This window comes from Onychomys torridus, chromosome 19, assembly GCF_903995425.1.
Source record: "Onychomys torridus chromosome 19, mOncTor1.1, whole genome shotgun sequence".
Taxonomy (NCBI): domain Eukaryota; kingdom Metazoa; phylum Chordata; class Mammalia; order Rodentia; family Cricetidae; genus Onychomys; species Onychomys torridus.
In genome coordinates this window covers 60,975,068-61,002,389 of record NC_050461.1, presented here as the reverse complement: position 1 = coordinate 61,002,389, position 27,322 = coordinate 60,975,068, and the positions used below count along the sequence as shown (strand labels likewise).

Genomic DNA, 27,322 nt, shown 5'->3' with positions numbered 1-27,322 from the left:
AGAGAAAGAACAGAGAAGGCCCACTGAAAAGTGAAGCATTATGAGGCAGCCAATGACAGCTACCTTTAAAGAAAAGAAAAACTAACATCTGCGATGGAGACAAGGCTGAAACAAAGCCCTTCTAAGTCTTTCCTGCTGACCAGAGAGGAGGATGACTGACAGGATCTCCCAGTGTGTAGCACATGCTTTGTGAGTGAGAATGCATTCAGAGGCATATCCCAGGTACCCGCCTCCCCCAACTAGGCCCACCTCCTAAGTTCCCAATAATACCATCAAATTATGACTCCATCAATGGACAGAGGCATTGATTAGGTCAGTGCCTTCAAGATCCAGTCACAAAAAGCCTACCAGGTGGCTGGAGAGATGGCTAGTAGGTAAAATTCCTACATAAGCATGAGGACCTGATTTCAATCCTCCAGAATCCACACATACAAAATAGGCAAGTGCAATGCTATGCATACCACTATGCAATACCAGAGCTGGGAGGTATAAACAGGCAGTCTCTGTGGCTCACTGGTCAGCAAGTCTAGTCAAACCATTGAGTTCCAAGTTCAGTGAGAGACTATCTTTAAAAAATAGAATCAAGGGCTGGAGAGATGGCTCAGAGGTTAAGAGCACCAACTGCTCTACCACAGGTCCTGAGCTCAATTCCCAGCACCCACATGGTGGCTCACAACCATCGATAATGGGATCTGGCACCCTCTTCTGTATACATAATAAATAAATAAATATTAAAAAACCACTTTAAAAAAATAGAATCAAAGTGGACTGAAGAAGATTCTCAGTGTTGACCTCTATCCACACCCCTTCCAGACCCTTCCCACCCCTTACCCCACAAAGCCTATCAATTACCAGCTCTTTCAGGGGATAGGAATTAAAACTAGTACCAGTTAACATGTAGTTCTGCAACATAGACATTCATATAGTGTGTTCTTTCTTGAGCTGACACCTTAAGACAGATAGCTTAAGACTGTATTGTTGTGGAATAGAATGTTTGTTTAATTATGTAAAGATGTGCTGCATTTGTTAACTATGTAAAGATGTGTTGTTGTTTTGCCTTTCTTGCCTAAGGTACCCGACTGGCCTAATAAAAAGCTAGGCAGATGAGAGATACGCAGGGCTGGTGAGCAGAGAGTAGGAGAGCTGGCCAGCCAGCCCAGTCAGAGGCCAGCCAGCCAGACAGACCCAGAGGAAGCAGGAAAGCAGGACATACAGAATGAAAGGAAGGTAAAAAGCCCTGAGGCAAAATGTAGATGAACAGAAACAGGTTAAATTAAGTTATAAGAGCTAGTGGGGCAAGCCTAAGCTAAGGCTGAGCTTTGATAATTAATAAGAAGTCTCTGTCTCATTATTTGACACCCAGCTGACTGGTGGCCCAAAGGAAATGTCAACTACACTGTACATACCTTGAACAGTCATCTGCAGAGGCCTAACAAGGTCTGGCTGCTTCAGGGGGTTCCCAGGGTACACAAACCACTCCTTGACCACGGGGCCGGTGCTGGCTCCATCTGAGTAAAGACAGCAGGTCAGTAGGTGCAGGAGGACCACAAAGCCCTTGCATACCCATCTGCCTCATGAATGTTTCCTTTCCCCCAGGGGTGAAAGTGACTGTATCCCCAACAGCTACTAGGTTTCTTCAGTCGAAAGGCTTCCCCGTCCATTCCTTTCACACTGCTTTGCTAAAAAGGAAAAAACAAACACAGAAAAACCTGAGCCAACTCAAAGTTTACAATAATTACTCACCAAACATACACAAGAACTTTTATTTTGAAAAGTCTAATGTAAGTTTTGAATGTGACTGCAAATATTGAGTTCAAGGCCAGGAGTGGGCTGGAGATGGGTTGGTGGTTAAAAGCACTTGTTCTTACAGAAGAGCTGAGTTCAATTCCCAGCATTCACATGGCCACTCTCAAACGACCATAACCCCACTTCCAGGGGACCTGACACCCCCTTCTGACCTCCACAGACACCAGGCACACACATGGTGCAAAGATATACATGCAAACAAAACATTCTGATACATTAAAAAAAAAAAAAAAGAAAATTAAAGACCAAAAAGGACTCTCATAATATCGCAGTTCTTACTAAAAATTTTCACAACAGTGGCACAGTAGAGGGTAAGTGGGAAGGCAGGGTAGGTCGTGTCACACACTACCCTCGGAACAGACGTTCACACCACGGATCCTACACTGAAGAGATCAAGGCTGCCTGTACCTAATCTCATCATCTCAGTTCAGGGACTGATCGGTAACACTCCCACCTCTCTCCCAGCAATGCATTTACACTTTGAAAAGTTTTTTCTATTTAACCAGTACTTATTTTTCCTAGGACTACCTAAATATGTGTGTTTATATTTCTGGTTTCTTGCCTAAAAACCCTTATGTGGACTACTTGTACACATTTATAAAGTGATGTTTGGCCTCTTCTCACAGGCAGGGATAAGAGATACTGATTTCAACTACCTGGGATGAGGCTGGTATTGGGCAAACGAAGAGAAAATGGAATAGCTAAGTTGATTCTAACCATCACTCATACACTCCAATCTGGTAACAATCCTGCAAGCTTATTTGTCAGGAGGACAGGGTCTTACCCTTGTTTTTTGTGTTGTTTTGCTTGTTTGTTTGTTGAGACAGGGTCTCTCTACGTAGGCCTCAAACTCAGAGATCTTCCTGCCTCTATCTCATAAGTGCTGGGACTAAAGGTGTGTACCACCACGCCCAGCTTGTTTGTTTTTTAATATAAGATTTCATTTGATAGCCCAGGCTGTCTGGAATTTGTGGTAATTCTCCTACCCCCGTTTCCCCAAGTGCTGGGATTACAGATGTAAGCCATCAAAGCTGGCTTCCTCTAGCCGGTGTGTGGGGATCTGTGAACACACTGGTATGCTTGAGTGCTGTGAACACACTGGTATGCTTGAATGCTGTGAACACACTGGTATGCTTGAGTGCTGTGAACACACTGGTATGCTTGAGTGCTGTGAACACACTGGTATGCTTGAGTGCTGTGAACACACTGGTATGCTTGAGTGCTGTGAACACACTGGTATGCTTGAGTGCAAGTGTGTGAAGTTTAGAGGACAACCTCAGATGTCAGATGTTGGCCCCTGCTTTCTACCTTGTTTGACACAAAGTCTCTGCTGTTTTCACTGGGCAATGAGGGCTGGCCCAAGAGCTCCAGAGATTTTCCTGTCTTGCCCTCCCATCTCCCGCCAGGAGCACTAGAATAACAGACACTTGTGCTACATGTCTGGCTTTTCCATGAGTTCTGGGGACGCAATCTCAGGTCCTCCCACTTCTGGGATAAACACCCTTCGTCACTGAACCATCCCCACAGCCCTCCTCCAACTTTAAAGAAAAACATCTTTGTTCTTATAGTTCTATATTTTTATATTATTGGTTTAATTCATAATGTGTACAGCTTTGGTTCTTACACTACTTTAACTGATCCTTAAGAACATGTTTGGGACTCTGGAAGACTGAAGGCTCGGCTGAGGCTGCCTCACACAATGCTATCAGCTGCCTTAAAGCTGTCCTCAGAATGTCTGCAGAAACTGGACTCAACCAAACGTCCAAAGCTGAGGACTGATAATGTTCCTCCAGCACTGCAACTAGTGGGTTTCTAGGGCACAGTAGGAGTGTTTCCTGCAACACCGACTTGCTCAGTGTGAACAAACAAAAACCGGAAACAGTAAGAGGCTTCTGAACACTTCTCCTAGGTTTTTTTTTTTTTTTTTTTTTTTTGTAACTGTGATAAAATTCCTTGAGAAAAGTGACTTTTGGGAAGGGTTTATTTATACTGCTTCATAGAGTGCCATGCCATAAGGACAGGGAAATCATGGCCATAAGAGCTTGGAGCAGCCACAGTCGGAGAGCAGAGGCTGATCATGAACACTGTTGCTCAGCCTCTTTTCACCGCTGCATACAGTCCAGGACCCCCTGTCCAGGGAACAGTCCCACCCACAGTCCACAGGTCTTCCTACATCGACCACAGTAATCAAGACCATCCCACAGGCATGGTCAGGGTCTTGTCTCCCAGGTGATTCTAGATTCTGTTGACAATTAACACTAACCACCATTCACTCAAGGACCAAAGATTAATTCAAAACCAAATGTATAATAAATCTGGGGTGTTTCTGGCGGCATTCCCATGTTGCACAATACAACGTCAGTGCAACCTTGAACATACAACATGTGCATTTTGTACCACACATACCTTTATACCATGCAATCCCAACAATACTCCTCAAAACGCATCAGCTTAGATTCAAGACTATTCTATGTTATGAACAGCAGTGTTTTCATTATGCATAGTTTTCTGTACTACAGAAACACAATGGTTTAATTATGTAAAACAAAGACTTTTAATGTTTTCTTACAGTCACTTCTCAGTATATACATATCAAATTAGTATGTCATTGGAGTGTACTGTGTCAGACAAGCACATGCATCTCATTAGTGTCTACATTTACTTCCCTTTAACGAAGGCCAGATTACATGTATGCCAAAGAACTGTTTTAAGTAAATTCATTATTAACATCAAACCTTTCATGTGCATAATATTTTATATACCTGGAGTCATAGGAAAAAGTCTCATGAAAAAGGGTCATGAGTAAAAACTGCTTAAGACATTCTGATTTATGTTATGATTATTATTAGAGAGAAAAAAGAGGGAGAGATAATCATAGCAAAGAACAGGTATAAAAGCAAGCATGCTCAGAGGGAGTGAGTGTTAGCCACAACGCCTTCAAATCATGTGAATACCACGTAAGCACAAATAAAGCAACACCAGTCTATAGTCCCAGAGGAGGCTCCTGCGGGACAATTAGATGCCCTAGTGTTCCCAGGAGGCCAGGATCCAAAGGCAGTCATGAGGGGCGCTAGATACTCCAAACACAAGTTCAGTGTGTGTAGCTTCAGATCCTCAGGCAAAAGGACATGCAAGTACAAGCTGAGCTCCAGTGCTAGGCGCTCACCCTCCAATCTGCATGGTACATGGATGGGTTCTTCCGGATAGGCAAATTAATGTGGCTGTTGCTGCTCACCTAATGATACTGAGAATCCAAATCTCCATCTGAGCAAACAATTCAACCACTATGGCTACTGTCCCTAAGGAATGCTTACTAAATGCCAATACCCCAGGGAAGATTAAGTTTAAACACACATTCAAAGCATTCACAGAAATTACTTGATTCACACCAGGGCAAAACAAGTCACTATAATATTACTCTGGCCATGGACATTAGACAAATAGGCACACAAATAACCGGGCAGGGGCCACTGTGGTGAGACTGAGTGAAAGCCGTCACGTGGTTAGACAGCAGCTGACTTCTGAGGGAAGGAAAGGACCCAGGGCTGTAAACAGGACTGACCAGGCCCTTGTTTTGTATCCCACCTTTCAATTACGACAGGTTTATTTTTTTGAAGAAATAATAACAATACTGTTATCTGGAAGTAATGGTGTTCGGACAAACAGACATAGACACCCTTTTGTGAGTTATGAAACCCTGGTGTTCAAGAACCCCTCATTTCTACTGCTCTGGTCACCCATGCTCCTCGACTACTCTTTTTGCTATGTTCACAATATAAAACACTTTAGGAAACATAAACATATAAAAACGCTAAAGGACATCTGTTTATATTTTTAAAATATCAGATTTTATACAATTGTTTTATGAAAATCTTACTTTGAGGGAAATATAGATAGTACCCAAAAAACACACCATACATGACTACAGCAGGAAAGAGTTTTCAGTTTTTAAAAAGCACAGTTTGTTTGTTTGTTTGTTTGTTTTGTATTTTTGAGACACGGTTTCTCTGTAGCTTTGGAGCCTGTCCTGGACTAGCTCTGTAGACCAGGCTGGCCTCAAACTCACAGAGATCCACCTGCCTCTGCCTCCCGAGTGCTGGGATTATAGGCGTGTGCCACCACCGCCCGGCTCACAAATAGTTTTAAGACATAAAAATGTGACATTTCATAGTGACAGTGCAGTTCTCATTAATGATTCTGACCAATTATGCTAATTAGGTGGTAATATCTTGTGGCATTAATCTTTAATAGCATTCGTAAGTACAGATTTTACAGACAAACAAAACCTGTTGTCTGCTTGTCCTTTGAGAATGCACTCTTATATTTCTCAGAATCCAACTCTAAACAGAATCATTGGTAAAAGAGACCAATTGGCCCTCACCTTTCCAGTCCCCAAGTAAAAGCCAGTACACACGCTGCCGGACTGGGCGATAGATGAAGGCTTGGCTGGGTAGAGCTTGGTCCAGCTCATCCTCCAGGGTGTTGCTGCACTCGATCTCTCCACTGCTCATAATGTTGTAGACTAGGTAGCTTTCTGAGTGGACATGATTCATCCTGGCAACCTGCTCAAGAATTCAGATGCAACAGATTTCTCCTTGAAAACAAACTTTTGAGTTTCAAACAGAAACAGTCAATACCACTTATCAGTTTAATCTAAGATATTCAAATGAGAAACTGTCATTCAAACACATCAAGTGGTATTTATGTTTTTTTTTCTCTTTTGGACTAACAAGTTCAAACTTTGTTTGTATTACTCTTCTCCTGTGGCCTCCAATCTACCAATTTTACACTTACTGTATCTCCCCCCCATCCTCCTGGAAAGGGTTTCTCTGTGTAGCCCTGGCTGTCCTAGAACTCACTTTGTAGACCAGGCTGGCCTTGAACTCATAGAGCTCCACCTGCCTCTGCCTCCCGAGTGCTGGGATTAAAGGCGCACATCTCCATGCCCAGCTCTCAGTATCTTATTATTATGTCCACTCAAGGACTCCCAATAAACACACTTACTGTTTTAGGGTTGGTACAAAGTGCCTAACTGAGCTCCAGCACAACTTTTCCCATACCTACTGCTCATTCATATGACCACCATATTGTCTTCTCAGAAACAGATGAATCTCTTTCCCTGTGTAAGACATCCAAATGGCTACCACAAACTTCACCATGACATTCTTAGTCCCAGGAGGCCTCAAATCTCCTTTATCTCTCTGTACACCATTTTGCTCTCATAGAAACTGCTCTACTCATCTCAGGGGACATCACTGTCTCCAAGTATCGGTTCTCTTCCACTTGGTGCTCTAGAAGCACGAACCCCGCCAGTCTGCTCTACCATGGTTTCCTAACCATCTTGGGCTCAACTCAATCATGTCCTACCTTCTCTACAAACCTATCCCTGCTTCCCAACTGGAATTAACCACCCTGTGCTCATGAGACTCAACTCTAACTTCTCATACCAAACACCTTGGTGTTAGAAGCTGTGCTGTGCTCATTTGTTTGCTCAACTTTTCTCCTTCTCTCCTTTTTTTCTCATGTTCCATTGCACCTGGCTTCAATAATTAGCAAAATCTTTGTTTCAGCATATGTATTTGTCCTCTGCACATTACGTGGCAGGCCATAGGTGTGATTTAAACTTTACTTTCTCATTAAATAAGCAGTTTAGATCAAAAAGTCTATAATGACCTACATATAGGGTTTTTCCCCCTATAAAAAACACATCTCTTTATTGTGAGAATAAAGTCTATGTTACAACATTATTCAGAATTTTATATCCAAACTGTCTTAGCAAGAGGCATTTAAAATGATTTTGTTAGGATGACTTGGGCTATCAAATTTTTGGATCTAGTTTATAAGCACCTAAGTAGAACTAGTTATATGGATTCATTGTTGAGACTTGAGTTTTAATTACCCTATTCATTGGTTTCATTATAACACAAGTTTTATTTAAAAAGCCACTGATCACTGTGTAGTTTAAATGAGCAGATACCTAGAATGTGCTTAACACGTCTGACTGCTTACAGTGTCAGTAAACAACAAATGTTTACTCAGGACTCCTGACATAATGCCTACTCACCGCCAGATTTCTTTAAACCAAGGCAATCCTACTACCAGGTTCTAGTTGTTCTTGTTTATTTACTTGTGACTGTAATTTAATTAAAATGTTTCTCTCTTCCCTCTCCTCCCTCCAAACCATCTCATATGGCCCTCCCCACTCTTCTTCAAATATAAGGCCTCTTTTTTAATGAACTGATATTGCATGCATATATGTATTTGTATATACATATATATTCCTAAATATAACCTGTTGAGTCCATATAATGTTACTTATATGTAAGTTTTCAGGGAGATCGTTTGGCACTGGACAACCAACCTTGAAAATGAGAAGCCCTTTCAATGTAAACTCCAATACAGATGTTCAACTTACGGATTTCATGGAGTCTTTTATGACAAAATTACTTGTAATTAATTTTCAATTCTCTCTTTCAATTCTGACTTTTTTATTATTATATTTGTGTTTTAATTTTACACATCAGCCATGGTTCCCCTGTCCTCCCTCCTCCCGCCCCTGCTCCCACCTTCCCCCCAAGCCCCTCCCCTCTATTCCCATCTTCTCCAGGGCAAAGACTCCCCTGGGGATTCAGCTCAATCTGGTAGATTCAGTACAGGCAGGTCCAGTCCCCTCCTTCCAGGCTGAGCAAAGTGTCCCCGCATATGCCCCAGGTTCCAAACAGCCAGCTCATGCACTAAGGACAGGTCCGGGTCCCACTGCCTGGGCGCCTCCCAAATAGTTCAAGCTATTCAGTTGTCTCACTTATCCAGAGGGCATGATCCAGCTGGGGGCTCCACAGCTTTTGGTTCATAATTCATGTGTTTCCATTAGTTTGGCTATTTGTCCCTGTTCTTTTCCAGTCTTGGTCTCAACAATTCACACTCTTACAGTCCCTCCTCTTTCTCAACAATTGGACTCCTGGAGCTCCACCTGGGGCCTGGCTGAGGATCTCTGCATCCACTTCCATCAGTTATTGGATGAGAGTTCCAGCATGACAGTTAGGGTGTTTGGCCATCTGATCACCAGACTAGGTCAGTTCGGGCTTTCTCTCGACCATTGCCAGCAGTCTACAGAGGATGTATCATTGTGGATTTCTGGGGACCTCTCCAGCACTCTGCCTCTTCCTGTTCTCATGTGGTCTTCATTTATCATGGTCTGTTATTCCTCGTTCTCCCTTTCTGTGCTTGATCCAGCTGGGATCTCCTGCTCCCCTAAGCTCTCTTTCCCTCGAACCTTGCCCTTCATTATCCCCACTCTCGTCCAGGTTGTTCATGTAGATCTGTGTGTTTAAACCTCCATCCTACATATTCTTCTACTGAAGGCTTCTAAGACATTTAAAAAGAGAATGGCTTCTAATTGTCTCTTTCCTATTAGGAATGGAACTTCAGGCCCATATTTCATTGTGTGCACATGTCAAAGGTGCTACACTACATTTTCCTGCAGTAAAATTCAGTGAATCACGTTCCTGCAAATGGCCCTTGGCCCCTTTTAGCCGCTGCAGCTGTACTGGGGGTCCTACGACAACACAAACCCATTTACTACTGGTATCACTTCTAAAACAGGATTTAAGCCAATCACAGTGGCACATGCCTGCAAGTCTAGCACGCGGGAGGTTCAGGCAGAAAGATCGGGAATTCTAGTACAGATAAGTCATGATCACTTTGGAACTCCAAGTTCTTTCCCATATTTTCTTTCTTTACACTGGAAACATAAGTTCAAATTTTGACATCAATTTTTATGTTTATTTATTTTCTTGGTGCCAGGGATTGGATCTAGGGCCTTGTTAAGCATATGATCTACTGCTGAGCAACACCCCATCTGATATCAGACCTTTGCATCATGCTATTTGACCATCAAAATGATGCAATCTGTTGCTCCTGTGTGTGCTCCATCACCCCCTCAGCATTTTCAACTAACCCAAGCAGAGCCAGTGCTAAAGCTCTAACAGCACGGCTCCTTCGATTACTAGTTCTTAAACTAGGATGGGAAACCCCCAAACCAAAAAGCTCGATGCAGCTGGTTCTCCGACTGCCATTTCCCAATTCTAGCTCATTTTCTCAAGTTTGTCTTACTTGAGTTTTTACAGTAGTGAGTTTTAATCCATTCTTTGCAGTATAACCAGTGTTTCAAAAACAAACATACAATCCCATCTCATACTATTTAAAAATGTGCAATACTGCTTTACTAGGTACAGAAATCAAGCACTAAGTTCTTTCAGGGGTCCCTGTGAGGTTTAACCTGAGCAGTCAGACCCACCACAACTGCAGGAGCTGAGAGAGCAACCCAGGCTGTGGAGTTGGTAGAAGGTAGAAGGACCCTCACAACAGAGCCTAAGCCACAGAGAACACGCATAGGATACAAGTAGGCAATGGGAATGAAAGACAGAATGGGAAAGGGACAGATGGAGACAGAAGCAAGCTGAGTGGCTGCAGAATCAGAAATATGATCTCCCTCTGGGCCACCCTAGGCTAAGTTCTGTGTCATATCACCTCAAATGGCACACATGACCAGGAGGCAGCTTCATGGGATCCTATTCATGTCTGTGCTCTTGCAACTCCTGACCACACCTCATCTCCAAGAGGTCAGCAGAGAAGATGGATGCAGACTTGGGCTTCAGCTTGAGGTGAGATCCAGAGACTGGAACCTGGCATTAGTACTGGATGTCATGGGCCTTGGATCCCTCTGCCCTCAGGTCAGAAGGGAGACAAGAACTTCCACCTCCATAGACCTTCCTGGTGACTGAATGTGAGTGTGAGCACTGCCTTCAACAAACAAGAAGCCTTATGGACATAGGAATCTGAGGAGAATCTTTACAGGATCTGCATTTGAAGTAGCATTATTACATCCAATCTGCATAATAAAACTGAGAGAAGTTAAGCAAGGTCAGACTCACCTTCTCCCAGTGCTGAAGAGTGCCAACCTTCCTGCCACACCACATACACTTCACTACTCTCCAGGCTGCCCACAGTTTCCTGAAGGAACCCTCTGCCCTTTCTAGGAAGCACTAGCAAATACTTCCAAGTGCAGGCAATCATTTTGTTTTCTTAAATTCTCAATATCTGCCTACCTATGATCCTCTTAGGTGATGTGAGAGTCTACATTTTACCATAATCACTGTAACTTGCTATTAGTTTAGCTGCCACAATCCATGTAACAGAAAAAAGGCCGATGGCTTTTTAAGGAGGAGAAAGACTGTTGTTATAGCAGGAGGTCACTAAGGAGCTAAAGCTGGGGAAGGACGTCATTTATCCCACCAATATTTAGAGAAAAGCTACAAAAGACGTATATGATGCTTAACACATACAGCACTGGAAAAACAGATGACCTGTCTGAGGACCACAAGAAAGACATTGATCATACAAACAGATTCCAACTGGAGCACACAGACCGGTGGGTAAGAAACTTTAACAGAAGCTGTAACAGAAGAGCTCGGTAAGCATTAACCAGGAGAAAGGATCGTGGTAGAGGTCCACAAGGTAGAAGATATGGTGACCAATAACCAGAGGAAGAGGAAGAAAACCAGTGTGGTGCAAGGCTGGAGACAGGCAGAGGCTACATACCATTATTTCTTGGCTACATGTCTTTTGTTGCAAGATAAGAATTAGAAGAAAATACAAAATAAAGGGCTTTATTTCTTCATACAGCAAGATGAACTAAAAAGGGCAAAAGTCCCTCAGGAGGATTTCTTGACAATTAAAATAGTAATTTCCATAAGAGATGGCTGGGATTAGGGAAAAAGATAGCTGGAAGAAATGGATACTGTACAAATTTGAAACTCATTTAATAGATATAACAAGACTCAAAAAGATTGGTCATGAAAAGGGAGAAAGCCAGGTGGTACATGATTTTAACCCTAGCATCTGGGAGGCAGAGGCAGTTGGATTTCTGTGAGTTCAAAGCCAGCCTGGGTCTACATAGTTAGTTCCAGGACAGCCAGGGCTACATAGTGAGACCTTGTCTCAAAAGTGAGACAGAATTCCTAGATCTGTAGTTGAAGAACGGTAATACACTGTAGTACTCAAAGTTTGTGGGTAAAATCATGCTTGGTTCTCAGCTTGCAATCTGTGGTCATTCCTGTGGATATCCACCTTATTAGGACAACCAAGATAACAGGACTGGGATGTGGCTCAAGGCCTAGCACATGCTTAGCATGAGTGAAGCCATGATGGTGGAGTTGGGGATGATTAGAAAAGCACCTATTTCACAGGGCTGTTGTAAGAGTCAACTGAGAAATGATAAACCCTGTGCCTAACATGGACCTCGTGTAAATAGGTACTGAACAGTGACTCTCCACCAGAGTGAACTCTTCAGAGCCTACAGATAACTCTTCAGAGTCTACAGATTGTTAACTTAGAATCAGCCTAGACGCCTGGCACTTAGCTACTTTTATAGTGTGGTTACATTCTATCTCCTCCAAGTCTCCCTCTACCCAAGCCCTAGGCTCTTGCCTGGATAGTTTACCAGTATGCCTCACAGTGACACTAATTTAATCACTACATCTGTAGGGTTCCCACAACCCCACATTTGACTTATTCAGAGCAAATGTTGTCTTCCTTAAGGCCTGAATCCATTGGGAAACCTCTTTATACCTTAATCCACAACATTCTCTCTTTAGAATTCCGACAGCTCTTTCCCATATTTATAAGACAATATCAAATGTACTTACAATATGATTTCATATTTATGATAAATCTTCCTAACTAGACTCAAGAGGTGTCTAGTCTGTGTCTTCCTACAGCTCTCTGCAGATAATTAGTAAATTCCCATTAGTAAGTACACTTTCAAATATGACCCCATAGGTGGCAGTGGGGGAAGCATGTCCACTTACCTTTAAGATTTTGGAGTCTGAAACCATGCTTACTTGTTTAATTTCAGGTTCCATATCCATGGTGTCTTCTTGTTTAATTTCAGGGTGTGTACCCATGAGTACTTCTAGATTAAATTCAGCCTCTGTTTCTGGAGGTAATTTTTGCTTGGATTCAGGATCTGTGCACATGGGAACTTCTGGTTTGGATTCAGGATCTGTGCACATGGGAACTTGTTTGGATTCAGGATCTGTGCACATGGAAGCCTCTTGGTTGGATTCAGGATCCACACACATGGGAACTTCTTGCATGGACTCAGGATTACTACACACTGGAACTTCTTGCTTGGACTCAGGATCTACACACATAGGGACTTCTTGCTTAGATTCAGGGTTTAAACTCACTACTTGCTTGTCTGTTATTGTCCCTTTGGGTTTTTGAACTAACCATGGAGATTTCTGCCCTGGCAAAAGATATGATGCCACTCCTTTATAAAAAAGAGCTTTGTTTGGTCCCAAGGGTAACATCTCTTCTATCTTTTTCTCACCTTGATGCAAGTGAAGAACTTTGGCGATATAGTCTGAGACAGCTAAGATAATATTTCCTTTCTTGCCAGCATTCTCTTTCACAGAGGCATAGGAGGACAAGCACTTGTACCGGAAGCTTTCAAACATGCCCTCTGGGGTGATGTCATTGCCAAGCAGACAGGCCAGCAGAGGAAGGTCTGCCACATGGAGGCCCAGACTCTCACAGAGCTTCTCTCGACAGAGCATGATGGTTTCCAGAGTCTCCAGGCAGAGGTCACCAATTGAAAAGTAGGGACAAGTGTCATAAATCAGGTAATCAGTGTCTTCCCCAAGGATCCCAAGACAGTTGTGCTGGAGACCATAACAAGCCACCTCATAGTCTGCCTCCTGTAATGAACAGAAAGTTTCCTGGCCCAAGGACTTCAGAGCGAACCGTGTAAATATGGCTAGCCCAGAGGGAATGAAGAACATGTTCCTGCCCGGCTGATCTCGCTTTGACTTGATATAGTGAAAAATCTTGGATATCTCCCTGTTGTTTTTAAGTCTTCGCTTTACCCACTCATCTCTCTTACCTGGCTCCACCATGCCATCAAAGAAGAATATCAACTTGATGCCGGCAGATGTGAAGGCCGCTACAAAATCTCTCAAGGCAGAAAAGTATTCTCGCCACTGGCCACCGCAGATCCAGGATTCTGGTGTGTACCAGTATCGGAGACAGCACATGGCATCCACCACAATGGTAGGGGTACATCCAGGGTACTTGTTTCTGTGACGCTCTGCCAGCTCTTGGATATTTACTACTGTACATATATGTGGGCAGGTACTTCCCACAAAACCCTGTAAACCTCTCACTCCCATAATTGATTCTATGAATCTGCAAAAAAAGAAAGGAGAAAGAAAGAATCCATAATTAGTAACTATGGCATTATTTCTAGACATGTGACATTCATCAAAGCAGACACAGACAATATTTAATGTTCTGAAGATCTTGTGTTACCACACTAAGGACATACTGATTTAGGAGTGTAGTATTTTCAGTGGAAATACAGAAGGCATTTTTACTAAGCATACATTAATTTCTAGAGCGGGACTTTCACAAAGACAATATCCAGCATTGCAATCTTTTGAAATCTCACCTATTATTCAAGGCATTTCTCAGTTAAATTCAAAGAGGTAAAGTTTTACTTTCCATTTATGTCTTGAGGCAGCAGGGGGTGGGAGGCGGGAGGCAGCCAGGGTGCATGTGTGGAGGTCAGAGGACAATTTGTGTAACTTCCTCTACCATGTGAGTCCTAGGAACAGAACTCCAGTCATCAGGCATGGCAGCAGTGTCGTCGCCCACTAAGCCATCTCAGCCTGAGTTAGGTTTTTAAATGGGTAATTATTTCCCAACTAGAACTTAAGTATTAGTTATTTTTAAAATCTAAAATATAAATTGGAACACGAAACATGAGTAACCTTCAAAATACTTCCTTTTTTGGGGGGGCGGGGAGGAAGATAGGGTCTCACCATGCAACTCTGGTTATAGACCAGGCTGGCCTTGAACTCAGGGAAACCCATCTGCCTCTTCCTACTGAGTGCTGGGATTAAAGGTGTGTGCCATCACACCTGGCCTGAATAACTACATAACTAAAAGTAGCCAGACGCCACCCACCCCCAAAAGAACACACTGACTTGATGTACATAGAATTTTAGTTCACTGATAGCTAAGCGAGTCTGTAGTGGCAAAATCAGATCAGTGATTGCCACAAATAAAAAATAAATACATGCTTTGTAGAAAAGAGGCTGACATGATCTCCTTTCAGATGGGAGCTTTATTAGGGTTATGGCTTAGATGGTGACCGGCGGCCATGATGGGGCGATGAAGCAGGACAGGAAGACTTCAGGTCCCAATAGAGGTTCACGAACAGATCGAGCATGACAGGGGTGGTTACAGCAGAGAACCAGACTGTTCGGTTCCCAGAATGGTAAGGGAGGTACAGCGCCAAACCACAGATGACATGAAGAGGTCCTGAAGGAAGAGAGAATTCTTTCCATTTACAAGAAACAAACGGATGGTAATGTTGTTTTGGTTTTGTTATTTGTTTGTTTGTTTGTTTGGAGGGGAGGTAGTTCCATATCATATGACCTAGCCTACTTGCCAGGAGTCGTAAGACATGAAAGCACTCAATAAAAGTAAAGTTATTATTCATGGTTTTCTTTCTTTCTTTCTTTCTTTCTTTCTTTCTTTCTTTCTTTCTTTCTTTCTTTCTTTTTTTTTAAGATTTATTTATTTATTATGTATACAGAAAAGGTGCCAGATCTCATTACAGATGGTTGTGAGCCACAATGTGGATGATGGGAATTGAACTCAGGACCTCTGGAAGAGCAGTCGGTGCTCTTAACCTCTGAGCCATCTCTCCAGCCCATATTCAAGGTTTTCTTAAGGATTGGCATAAGAGGCTGAGCTCCCTTCTAGGTGACACAGGCATGTGGCGGGTCTGTGATCTAACTGGTGTGTCTGATGGAGGCAGGCAGGAAGAAAGCATGCCCGAGGGTATACTTTGGAAATGACAGGTATGGATACTACTGTTACTATGCTGATACATTCCGGAAACCGGTCAGGTACACTCAATAAAGGTGTTAACCAGGAGCTGCATAAAATTGTACTAAGCTGAATAGTTGCATCATTTGAGGCAGCGACTATGAGAAAACTGAGATATAGATACAAAATAGTTTAAGAGTCAGAATTCAAAATGTGGGAAAGTATCATCAGAATTCTTTACTTAGTAAGAAACACTTATATATGTCCTTGTATATAAATGAAAGACATTCTTCAGGCAGACAACAGGTCCATCAATAATTAAAAAAAAATTCCACAAGAAACCTTGCATCTTAATGGTATATTTTTCTTCCTTCTTCTTCTTCTTTTTTTTTTTTTGGTTTACCATGGCATCAAGCCACTAAGTCCTTTGATAAAATAGTAATAACAACAAGTCCTTAATATACAAAAAGCAACACAAAATAATGCCTCTTGAAGACCTAGGGCAGAGAGACTATGTCATCTTATAGTGTGTTCACCAGCCAGGCAGAGCTGAGCACTCGCACACATGAACACTAACCTGTAAAACAAACTGACGAAGTATGGTAAAAGCTACAAGCTGCACTATACTAATGAAGAAGCTGTGAAACTCTAGACTAAACAGAGGCGCCTTCACAGGACTACCATTTTAGGAATTTACTGGTTACTAATAGACGCTAGCTCGCTCCTGGTAGAATTTGAAGTTGTCATTAGCAATTTAGGCATCAAAAGTTGGGTGGACATAAATATTATATATTTTATGTTAAAACTACTATTGTTATATATATATATGTATATGTGTGTGTGTGTGTGTGTATATATATATATATACACACACCAAAGATTTATCATCAAACTGTAATGACAATATTTGAGTTACTGCAGTCGGAACTGAGCCTGATGACGACACGATTATCTCAACTATCAGGGTTATCTCTTGGACTCCTGGGTTTGGACCCTGCATTTGGGAAGGTGGCACTTCCTGTTCTTGTTGTTGTCATTTTGATGTAGTTCTAGGTCTCACATATGTAGGCAAACATTCTGCCACTGAATTATATCACAACCCCTGACAATTTACATTCATTTCTGGAAAAGTGTGGTTTTTGCGTTAATATGATCCAACCCAGTATGCAGAAGACAGACTTTGTGAAGGGGGTATGTGAAGACAAGGCTAGTCAGGACACACAGTTCACAAACTCGAGACCACTGGTCTGTGCCTACCTCTAGATTAAGTCCCACAGTTTACAGCGGATGGACTGACGGATGTAAATATTACTCATTCAGGGACTACATTTCTATGCGCTGAGAAAATGCCACTTCTCTCCTGGCTCTTCACGGGGTGCTAGGATCCAAGAGCCGTGTCCATTAAGACACGAGCCGTGGCAACATGGTCCACGGGCAGCGGCTCCAGAAGCCTTCAGCATCACTCACGACACAGAAAACACGTGAAGAGAGAGTGAGACAGGCAGCAGCACACATCCTCCACCCTTTCCGGACTGACAAGCTGCCAGGTGCATCATGGCAGCCTCCATGTTGGAGCTGCGGTCTCCCCAATGCCAGTAAGAAGGCACTTTTGTTGTTGTTTGTTTGTTTCAAATATTTTCTACTAAAGCCACGAAGACAACGCGTTTCTTGAGGCAGTCTCCTTATTTTCCAGGAAGCCAGGCTCGGTACACTGCTTTGGTTTTGTTCAAATGTTTCTGCTCCTTCCTCAACCCATAATGGGAAGCCTGATATTTTAACAGAGCAGACACCAGTTCTTCCTAGCTTTCACGCTGTTGATTCCTCACACTGTGAATCACAAACCACCTCAGGAAAATGGCGTATCTCACACTCACACACACACACACACACATATATACATACGCACACATGCATGCGCACACACACGCACACGCAGGTACTTAGAAAAGGTATGGGGACCTATGATATTAGAACATGCCTTCTGACATTTAAAGGCCTTCAACTGCTAAATATTTACAACATCCAATTCCTTCCTGAAAGGAAGAGGGAACCTCGTAAGACTCAGGAAGCTCTCCAGACTTATAACATTTTTAAGGACCTGTCCCAAAGTTACAAAAGCAGTAACTGCTCAGGAGAAGGTGTTTCCAAATAGCCAGGGTGCCTGCAAGTTGTGACAGGAGCTTCACAGATATAGTTTTCTTGCATTGTTACTCATGCTGGGGTGGGCTTTGGTTATAGCGCCACGTCTGAGTCACCATGTTCCTGTAAGTGACCTCAATAAACATACTGGTTCCTTAAGCCAGACTTAGTTGGAACTGGTTTTTGGTCTGTTGTCAGTGGGCTACCTGGGGTGAACAGGCATGTTTACACTTCTTCAGAAAGTGTCTATCACAGAACACAGATAGTACATTTTAAAATAAAATGGCCAAACAGGAGACAGAAAGCTATGGATATTGTTTAAGTTATCATTGTTTTTCTTTATTGCTAAAAGCATGTAAGGAGGTTCTTAGTTCCCTAAAGTTATTACAAGGTGACTGGGAAAAAAAATGTACAAATTAACTGGAGAATTTTTACAGCTAGATAATTGCCAGGTACATAAGCAGTAAATAAATGCTGAGGTGAGGGTACTCTCCAAAGAGCCCACTCCTTCTCCTGCTAGACAGAAGTCCTATTGCTTAAAACACAGCCTGAGATGCTCTGAGAATTACTACAAACAGAGTGGACCTTTTGAGACAATGACATCACCGTCACAGCACAACATATTCCACAATGTCTCCTATATGCTAGGACCAATGCCTACTGGAAAAAAATAAATGAATAAACCAAGGGCCGGTCTATAAAGTAAGATCAAGCACCAGCTCACAGTTTACAGACTCCCATGATAGCCAAAGAGAAAGCTAAGTAGAGAAATAATGTCTAACAATAAAATAAAAACTATTTATACTTGGTATTAAGTTCTATAACAATCGATAGCATTATGTGGGATATATCCTTCTTACCAAGGTGGAGTCAACTCAGAAATTAAATGAAATTAATCTAATACCTGAAGTACAGAAGTTACAATGTTCAACCCTATGGCTAGAACATTCCAAAAGTAAGCACTGCTTTGAGGGTGGGAAATTGGGAAGGGAAAGATTAGGACAAGAATATTTGCAAAGCAGCAAAATGGGACAAATGGCAAGTTGTAAAGGGCCTACAATATACAGTTGGGGATACTTCTTAAAAAAAAAAAAAAAGAATGTCAATTATGAACAGAGAGCTATTGCGTTCCCAATGCCTTGAAAGCTGTTCATGTAAGCAGAGACCCCAAAGCCTGAAATCGTGAACATTTCATTTTCAATTCTATAAATATACCCAGATTCCAGTTTGGAGATAGAGTAGAATCCCCGAATGCTGAAAACAAATGACCTCAAATGTCAGCCATTTAAGTTTTCTCGGGCCAAAGATGTTCATTCACAGATACCAACGTTTGGAAGACTGGCTGGACAGTATTTTCTCTCTTTCTTTCTTCCTTCCTTCCTTCCTTCCTTTCTGTCTGTCTGTCTCTCTTTCTTTCTCTTTCTCTCTCTCTCTCTCTCTTTTCTCTCTTATTTTTTGAGCTGAGGATCGAACCCAGGGCCTTGTGCTTGCTAGGCAAGCGCTCTACCACTGAGCTAAATCCCCAACCCTATTTTTTTTTTTTTTTTTTAAAGAGTGAGAGTGGTAAGAAAAATAACGCATGTGTTGTTGGTGCCTTTCAAAAACGGGTAAGAAAAAAGTAGCCAGGGCTCCTACAGTACACTAACGTCAGGAAAGGCCAGGAAATATCCGCTAATGGGTGTGAGATGGGGAAAACAACGAGAGACTTCTTGAAGAACGTGGTCGTGGGTAACAGCTAGTCCCTAAGACGGAAAAATCTGAGAGCATGTGCAGAAAAAGCCTAACCAAAAGGATGATCCCCCTCCCCAGAGGAACTCGACACAGCTAAGGCCCAGCCCCTTCTCCAGCATCTCACGTCCCACAGCTCCCCTACCACGGGTTTGCAGGTACTAGCTCCTCCTTCCCCAGCCTCTATACCAGCTTGAGAGACTCTACCTCGCTGGTCCTCAGCGTCCTGCGGCTGGGGTCGGGAAGAGCCTCCACCCCGCTCCGCCTGCAGGAGGGTGGGTGCCTTGCCCCTTCCGCTGGGACCGCACCAGCCGGACGCAGAAGCAGTCAGGGCCCGGGGCGGAGGGGCGTGGTCGCGGCGGAGAGCGGACTTGCCGCTGGGAGGAGTCCCGGGTGGGGAGGCGCGACGGCCGAGACCGAGGGCCGATCCCTCTGTCAGGGCCTACCTAGAGGAGCGCAGCAGGAACTGCAGACGCATCCACGAGATTTCAGATCGCAGTCTTCGGCATGATCATTTCCGCTTCCGTAATATGCACTTCCGCCCGTGCCTTTTTAGACAAGGTGAAGCTTGTGCTTACATAACTGGGTGTAGAGGGACGGTGGGACGAAAGGGATGCAGTACGCAGGCGCTGGATCCAGACGCGAGGTGGGTGGTGCTCAGGCCCTGTGGAAGACGGACAGCCTCAACCCGTTACCCAGCAACCGGGGACTAGCCTAGGAGGCCCGCCCACCCCTGGGTAGCCTGTCGGCGATAGATGGGTTGGTTTGTCCCTAGACTGAATCTTCAGGATCCGGTGGCAGCCGGCACTAGCACCTCTTCTTGTCTTGCTCTGGCAGTGCATGCACACAGGCCGCTGAGATTACTGGCTGGAAACCCTGGCCACTCCATAGACCACAACTTGTGTCCCCGCCAAGTGTAGGAGGCTGTGAGGACACTGGCCTGGTCTTGAACCTTCCTGAGAATACCAGTAGTGAAGGGAGGCCCAGGTTGGACACCTGAGCACTAAGGGTCCATATACAGAGTGGTCACAGACCATGATACCGGTCACTGTGTTGGGTAGTGTTTAGCGTGGCCAGCCTTTTGGTGTGGGCCACATTTGTGCTGTCTGGGGCCGTATTTTGGATGGAAATTCCCAACAGGCAAAGTGTAGCTCCCTTTGTGTCAGTAGGCCCCCAGCTTGGGGTGCTGAAAACCCTTGGATCTCAAGGTTACAGCTTTGGCTGTGATAGCTTTGAGTCAACACACTTAGCTTTATGGTGACAGGGCTTTCAGCCCTTAGCCTAACAGCTCACGGATGCTTCCTCAGCAGCCAGAGGTAGCTACTCAAGTGACTTTCCCGGATTCTGGCAGCAGCTGCAGCTCACAGTTTTTCGAGTCTCAGCATTTTGTAGTGTTTTACCTCTGGTAGTTTCTGTTCTTGTCTGTATCATGCTTTCCCAACACTCCGGCAGCCCTGCACAGCCTCAGCTCTCCATGGTCTCTCCAACAGCCCTCTCTCTTCTACTGGGTGCTGTACCCTGAGCTATACCCTGGACTCATCTGTTCATGAAGCCAACTCAGCCTCCCTACCAATGATAAAAGAGTACAAGTTTGCATTAAAACCACTTGGAGTAAACACCATTGGCAGCTCAGGGCCAGCTTGCAGTAAAAACATCTGCCTAAGGTCATGAGGTCCGGAGTAACTGAGGAAGGTCATCTAAGAATCATCTCGAGGTGTCATGGTTAAAGCAGAGTTTCCTAAGGCAGTGCCTCAGCAGGGCCGGTGGTTAATGGCAGTGGTTTCCCTGACTGAAGCAGTCTCTTTGGGGCATCCACATCTGACCTGAAGTTGTCTCTGGACACTGGTGCCTAGAGCAAGAGTTTTGCAGTTGCCTTGATGTCAGCTTGAGGAACCTCCAAGGGCAGCTGCTTGATTTGTAGTTCCTGCTTGACTGACAACTTGGAGGTCTCCAGAAATTGTGAGACCCAAGTTGCAATTGCCACCATCCTGATAGTCCTTCAGTCCTTCAGGAGTGGCAGCAATATCACTCACAGCCTTAGCAAACTTGGGAATAGTGGAGACAGTGCAATGTTCCCAATTCAGCCTTCATCTCTGCCAATATTAGGTTAGTTTCTCAGTATCTTAGTTGCTTTTCCTTTCTTTTCTTTCTTTTTGTTTTGTTTTGAGACAAGCTTTCTCTGTGTAGTTTCAGTGCCTGTTCTGGATCTTGCTCTAGGCCAGACTGGCCTTGAACTCACAGAGATCTGCCTGGCTCTGCCTCCTGAGTGCTGGGATTAAAGGCATGCGCCATCACCGCCCAGACCTTAGTTACTTTTCTATTGCTTCGATAAAACACCATGACTACCATTCCAGAGGGAATCACTATCCCCGTAGGGAAGTCTGGCAACAGGGGCTGCTGAGCTCACATCTCCAACCACATACAGGAAGCAGAGAAAATGAAAAGGGAATAGTTTGAGGTTTTAAAACCTCAAAGCCCCCCACTCCCAAGTGACACACTTCCACAAAAAAGGCCACACCTTCCAAACCTCCCCAAACTGTCAACAACTGAGGACCAAGAATTTAATATCTGAGCCTATGGGGGACATCCTCACTCAAACCCCTATTCCCAGTCTCTCTCTCAGGCAACTGCTGCTATGGCCTGATGACACTTGTCAGTCCAGAAAGCAAATCATCCAACATGTTTTGGTTGGATATTTTTCAACTTGACATGAGCTAGAGTTATCTGGAAAGAAAATACTGCCATCAGATCGCCTGTAGGCAACACTGTAGGATATCTTCTTGATCAATGATTCCATGTGAGAGGGCCCAGGCTACGGGGGGCCCTGCCACTCCTGGTCAGAGAGTCTTCAGTTGGGTAATAAAGCAATCTGAACAAGGCACAGAAGACAAGCCAGTAAGTAGCATTCCCCCATGGCTTCTGATTCACTTCCTGCCTTCAGATTCCTGCCTTGGCTTCCTTCAGTGGCCTGTGACCCAGGACATATATGCTGAATAAATGCCTTTCCTCTCCAAGTTGCTTTTGGTCATGGTGTTTTTACCATAGTAATGAAAACACTAAGATAAAAATGGGTACAAAGTTCATGGGATATTGCTGTGACAGACTTGACATGTCTGGGGATGATCGTGGGAAGACTTCGGAACTTTGGACTAGAAAAGCCATTGAGTGTTCAGAGCTTACTGAGCTCTTGTGGGAACTTAGAAGATAACGCTGAGGACGGTACAGATGATGAAAGTCTGGCTTCCAAAGTTGAGAGGGAAGTTTGAGAGGCTCTTAAAGGCACTATTAGGACCATTCTGTATTTTGAATTAAGGATCTAGGAGCTAGAAAATTCGCTCAGTGGTTAAGAGCTTGTTGCTATTGAGGGGACTTAAGTTTGATCCCCAGTACCCACAGGGCAACTCACAACCATCTATAATTCCAGTCCCAGGGGATCTGATGCCCTCTTTTGACTTTCTAGGGCATCAGGCAAGCACATACATACAGAAACACTCATTCACATAAAATAAAAATGAAATAATAAAATAATCTGTGGCTCTGGTCAGGTGGAACTGAAGAATTGGCTATGTTTAGCAAGAGACCAGAACTATTGAAGTGAAACTTGCTTTGCTAGGATGATCAGTACTGACTAGCTGAGGTTGGAGAACCCTCTGTAATTAAGAACAGACCAGCATTATTGAGGCAGCTTCCAGGAAGTGTTTCACTAGTGCCAGCACAGAGAAGCTGTGATCCAGCCGGGGCCATGTTTATACCTGTACTGGCCGCCGAATTTGGTAATGTGTAAGAGTCTTCCCGGTGGTTCTGGTTTTGAAAACATGAAGGAGTCATGGAGATCAGCTGAGGCTTGGCACTGTGAGAGTCCAGGAGAGGACATAGGTGAAGATGCAATCCAGTTCCAGCGGAGACCCCAGCATTTTGGAGATGTCAGTAACCATGGATATGGCCATCAAGGGCCACAGCAACTATAGAATGCAGGTAGCCTGGGCCTGTGAAATGTACTATGTGCTATGGATGCCACGGCCGCAGAGTCCTTTAGAGCCCTGACGATCATGAGTCCCAGGCATCTGACAACAAGCTTCACACTCTTGGACTTCGGTTTTTGCTTTGCTTTGAATGTAACTGTGCCCTGGTTTCCCCCTCTTGGAGTAAGAAAATATTTAACTTGTTTTGATTTTATAGGAGCCCACAGTTGAGAGACTTTGGACTTTTAAAGAGACACGTTGTGTTTTAAAGAGAACTTGGACTTTTAAAGTTATTTGTGTTTTGTATATAATATTGATAAGGACATGATGAGATCTTGGGGACAAACAAAAGAAGGGAAGGGCTTTGGCAGTAATAGTAGTGTAATTGTCAGGCTCATAAGAGATCCATGATCTTGGTTGGGTTTTTTGTTGTTTGTTTCTGTTTTCTATCAACTTGACACAAAGCTAGAGTTTTCTGGGAAGAGAAACTTCAATTAAGAAAATATTTCCGCCGTGCGGCGGTGGCGCACGCCTTTAATCCCAGCACTCGGGAGGCAGAGGCAAATGGATCTCTGTGAGTTCGAGGCCAGCCTGGTCTACAAGCAAGTTCCAGGAAAGGGGCAAAGCTACACAGAGAAGCCCTGTCTCAAAAAAGCAAAAACAAAACCAAAAAAATATTTCCATCAAATTGCCTTTAGGAAAGTCTGTAGGATATTTTCTTGCTTAATGATTCATGTACAAGAGCACAGCCCTCTGAGGGCAGTGCCACCCCTGGGTAGGGAGTCTTGATTTGTATTATAACACAGATTAAGCATGCCATGGAAAACAAGCCAGTTTCTCCATGGCTTCTGATTGAATTCCTGCTTTTAGTTCCTGCTGTGGTTCCTGCCCTGGTTTCCCCTCAGTGATAGAGTGTAACCTGAGAGTTACAAGGTGAAAGAAACCCTTTCCTCCCAAGTTGCTTTTGGTCATGGTGTTTTACCACTGCCATAGAAGCCCTGACTAAGACACAACACTCATCAGAGGAAGATATCAAAGGACACTTTTTTTTTAAAAGATTTATTTATTTATTATGTACACAGAAGACGGTGCCAGATCTCACTACAGATGGTTGTGAGCCACCGTGTGGGTGCTGGGAATTGAACTAAACTCAGGACCTCTGGAAGAGCAGTTGGTGCTCTTAACCTCTAAGCCATCTCTCCAGCCCTCAAAGGACACTTTTAACAAAGATTTGACATGCCGTTAACACTTTCCTTCAGTGAGCATTGCCTTAAATTATTAACCTCCATCCTGCAATAAGTTTAAGGATTGAGTCTTGATAAGCCTAAATAGGGCCATTTACACTCAGGATACTCTTAAACTAATCCTTGTAGTACGATGCTCCTAGTTCTTGATTACATCACAGTTTCATTCACTTCTGTAGTTTCCATTTCAGCTTCTGTACAATCAGGGGAACTCTTTTTCGCCATTTGTATGACAGATGGCTTTGAGATCAATATAAATTGTGAACTCCTGACAAAATCCAATTATTAATATACCAAATTGATTAAGGTGCATCCCAAAACTTATCTGTTGATCCCAGTGGGGACTTTCTGATTCCTGGTGAACTAATGAAACTTCATTCAAATAGAGTAGGGAAAACATTCTATGATTTGTTTCAGGATTTCTGGTAGGACACTCAATGAAGCACTCAAAATACATAACTAAGTTGAAGTAACATCATGGATTATATTAAAGTTAAAGGGTTTGGAAAGACATCTTTCTGATAATCAAGGCTATCATTTCCTATTGAGTTTTTCCTTCTAAGTAAAATCAACAAATAGTGCCCAGAACCTGCTGCTTAAGCATAGTTGGGTTTCATCAAAAATACATGAAATGGCTTCTAGTCTTAAGGAACTCATTATGGTTGAGGACACAAACGGACACACTAGACACTAGAACACCAGTGAAACATGCAGTAAGATTTTAAATGTTTGTGTCCCCAATAGCTCAGACTTTGAAATCTATGATGCTATTTGAAGTGTGGGGTGCTTTGGGAAGTGAATGGGGCTTGATGGTAGAACCCTCATTTGATCCAGAGGGTCTTTTGCCCTGTTCTACCACGTAGGGAATAAGGAGAAGACAATCAACTAAAGGAGAGATCTTGCTGGAATCCAGCTGTCCTGGCACTCTGATCTCAGACACCAGCACAAGGTCTATGTGAAAAGCCTGTACTCTGACTGCAGTACAGAGTAGCCTGAGGATCAGGACAGTGATGACAAAGGACAGAGAGACAAGGTGGTGGGAAGACGAGAGGATTAGAAAAAAAAGGACCGATTAGCAAAAAGTATAAATCTAAGAGAGAGCTTAAGGTAAAAACTTGGGTGTTGTGATACAGCCACCAAGGAGACAAAGTTCTCAAAGAAGAGGATTCATGATGAGAGGTAAGGGAGAATTAGGGTAGGCTGTGGCGATGAGCAGACCAAAGCCCCAAGCAGCTGCCAATCTGATAGTCCTCATGTACCACGCAGAGCTTTCCAAAGCATTTGTTTCCTAAAAATATACAACCAAGGAAGAAAAAAACTATTAAAAATAAAGATAGTAGAAAAAATAAAACATGCAAGGAAGAGAAAAATGTCATGCAAAATTAGATCTGCCATTGCAGAAGATATTACATTTATGGAAAAAGACAAGAGGGGATACTTAGAATAAGGGGAATCTTAAAAATTAAAATGACAAACTTATGAATGATAAAAATTACTATATAAATAAATTAATGAATGATAAATAGGAGGTCGTCTCTAAGATGATGGGACACAAAGAGACAGAAAACAAAACACAAGACAACTAGATTAAAACAAGTGTCCTGGCATCCAAAAATAGGAATTACAGGAAGAGAGAATTTTTTGAATGAAGAGAAGAAAATCATCAAAGAAATAATTGAAGAAAACCTCTCATATCTAGAAGAAATGTTGGAAATGCCAGTCAGTGCTCAAAAAGCAAACCTCAAAAGATCTACAAGATACATCCTCACAAAACTTCAAAACACCAGAAATAAATGATTCTGAGTTGCTGGGCATGGTGGCACATGCCTTTAATCCTATAACATGGAGGCAGAGACAGGTGCATCTCTGTGAGTTCAAGCCAGCCTGGTCTACATAGTGAGAATTCTGTGTAAAAAAAATAAAATAAATAATAAATAATAATAAAATAAATGTCTGGCGGAAGAAACAAAAAGTTTAAATTTAAGAGATTGGAAATCATACTGATATGGAGACTGTGGTGTTTGAATGAAAAGGCCCCATAGGCCCAGAGGGAGTGGACCTAATGGGAGGTGTGGCCTTGCTGGAGGAGGTGTGTCACTGGGGGCAGAGTATAAGGTCTCAGAAGCTCAAGCCAGGCTTATTGGCTCAGTCTGTTCCTGCTGCCTGTGGATCAAGATGTAAGAACTCTCAGCTCCTTCTCCAGCACCATGTCTGACTGCACACCACCATGCTTCTCACCATGATGATAATGGAATAAACCTCTGAACTGTAAGCCAGCTCTAATTAAATGTTTTCCTTTATAAGAGTTGTTGTGGTCATGGTGTCTCTTCACAGCAATAGAAACCTAACTAAGACATCCTGTTTTGAAAAACAAAAACCAAATAAACCTACAAAGATTATTATATACTACAGTGGAGGGAGGGCCAGTCAAAGACTATCTGAAAGTCTCTTTCTTTCAAGACTAGAAGAAAATGGTGCATAGCAATTGCTAGCCACCAAAACTACACAATAAGATACTTTTGATGAAACCACTACACTTTGACTGCA

At 43.2% G+C, this 27,322-nt stretch overlaps 1 protein-coding gene across 3 annotated transcripts in view; it reads right to left on the bottom strand.

Annotated features, from left to right (window-relative positions):
• Positions 1-27,322, bottom strand: part of Fam120b (family with sequence similarity 120B) — a 79,702-nt gene that overhangs the window by 41,727 nt on the left and 10,653 nt on the right. Inside the window, exons 1-4 of one of the 3 annotated variants that reach the window (XM_036168516.1) lie at positions 19,777-20,144; positions 12,675-14,052; positions 6,188-6,368; positions 1,407-1,508 (exon numbers count right to left, since the gene is read on the bottom strand). In XM_036168516.1, the coding sequence (XP_036024409.1) occupies positions 1,407-1,508; positions 6,188-6,368; positions 12,675-14,036 (1,645 nt within the window). In that variant the 5' untranslated portion in view covers positions 14,037-14,052; positions 19,777-20,144. Of the gene's footprint in view, positions 1-1,406; positions 1,509-6,187; positions 6,369-12,674; positions 14,053-19,776; positions 20,145-27,322 lie in introns of those variants that run through there. The other 2 variants (XM_036168515.1, XM_036168517.1) reach the window with 2 other exon arrangements.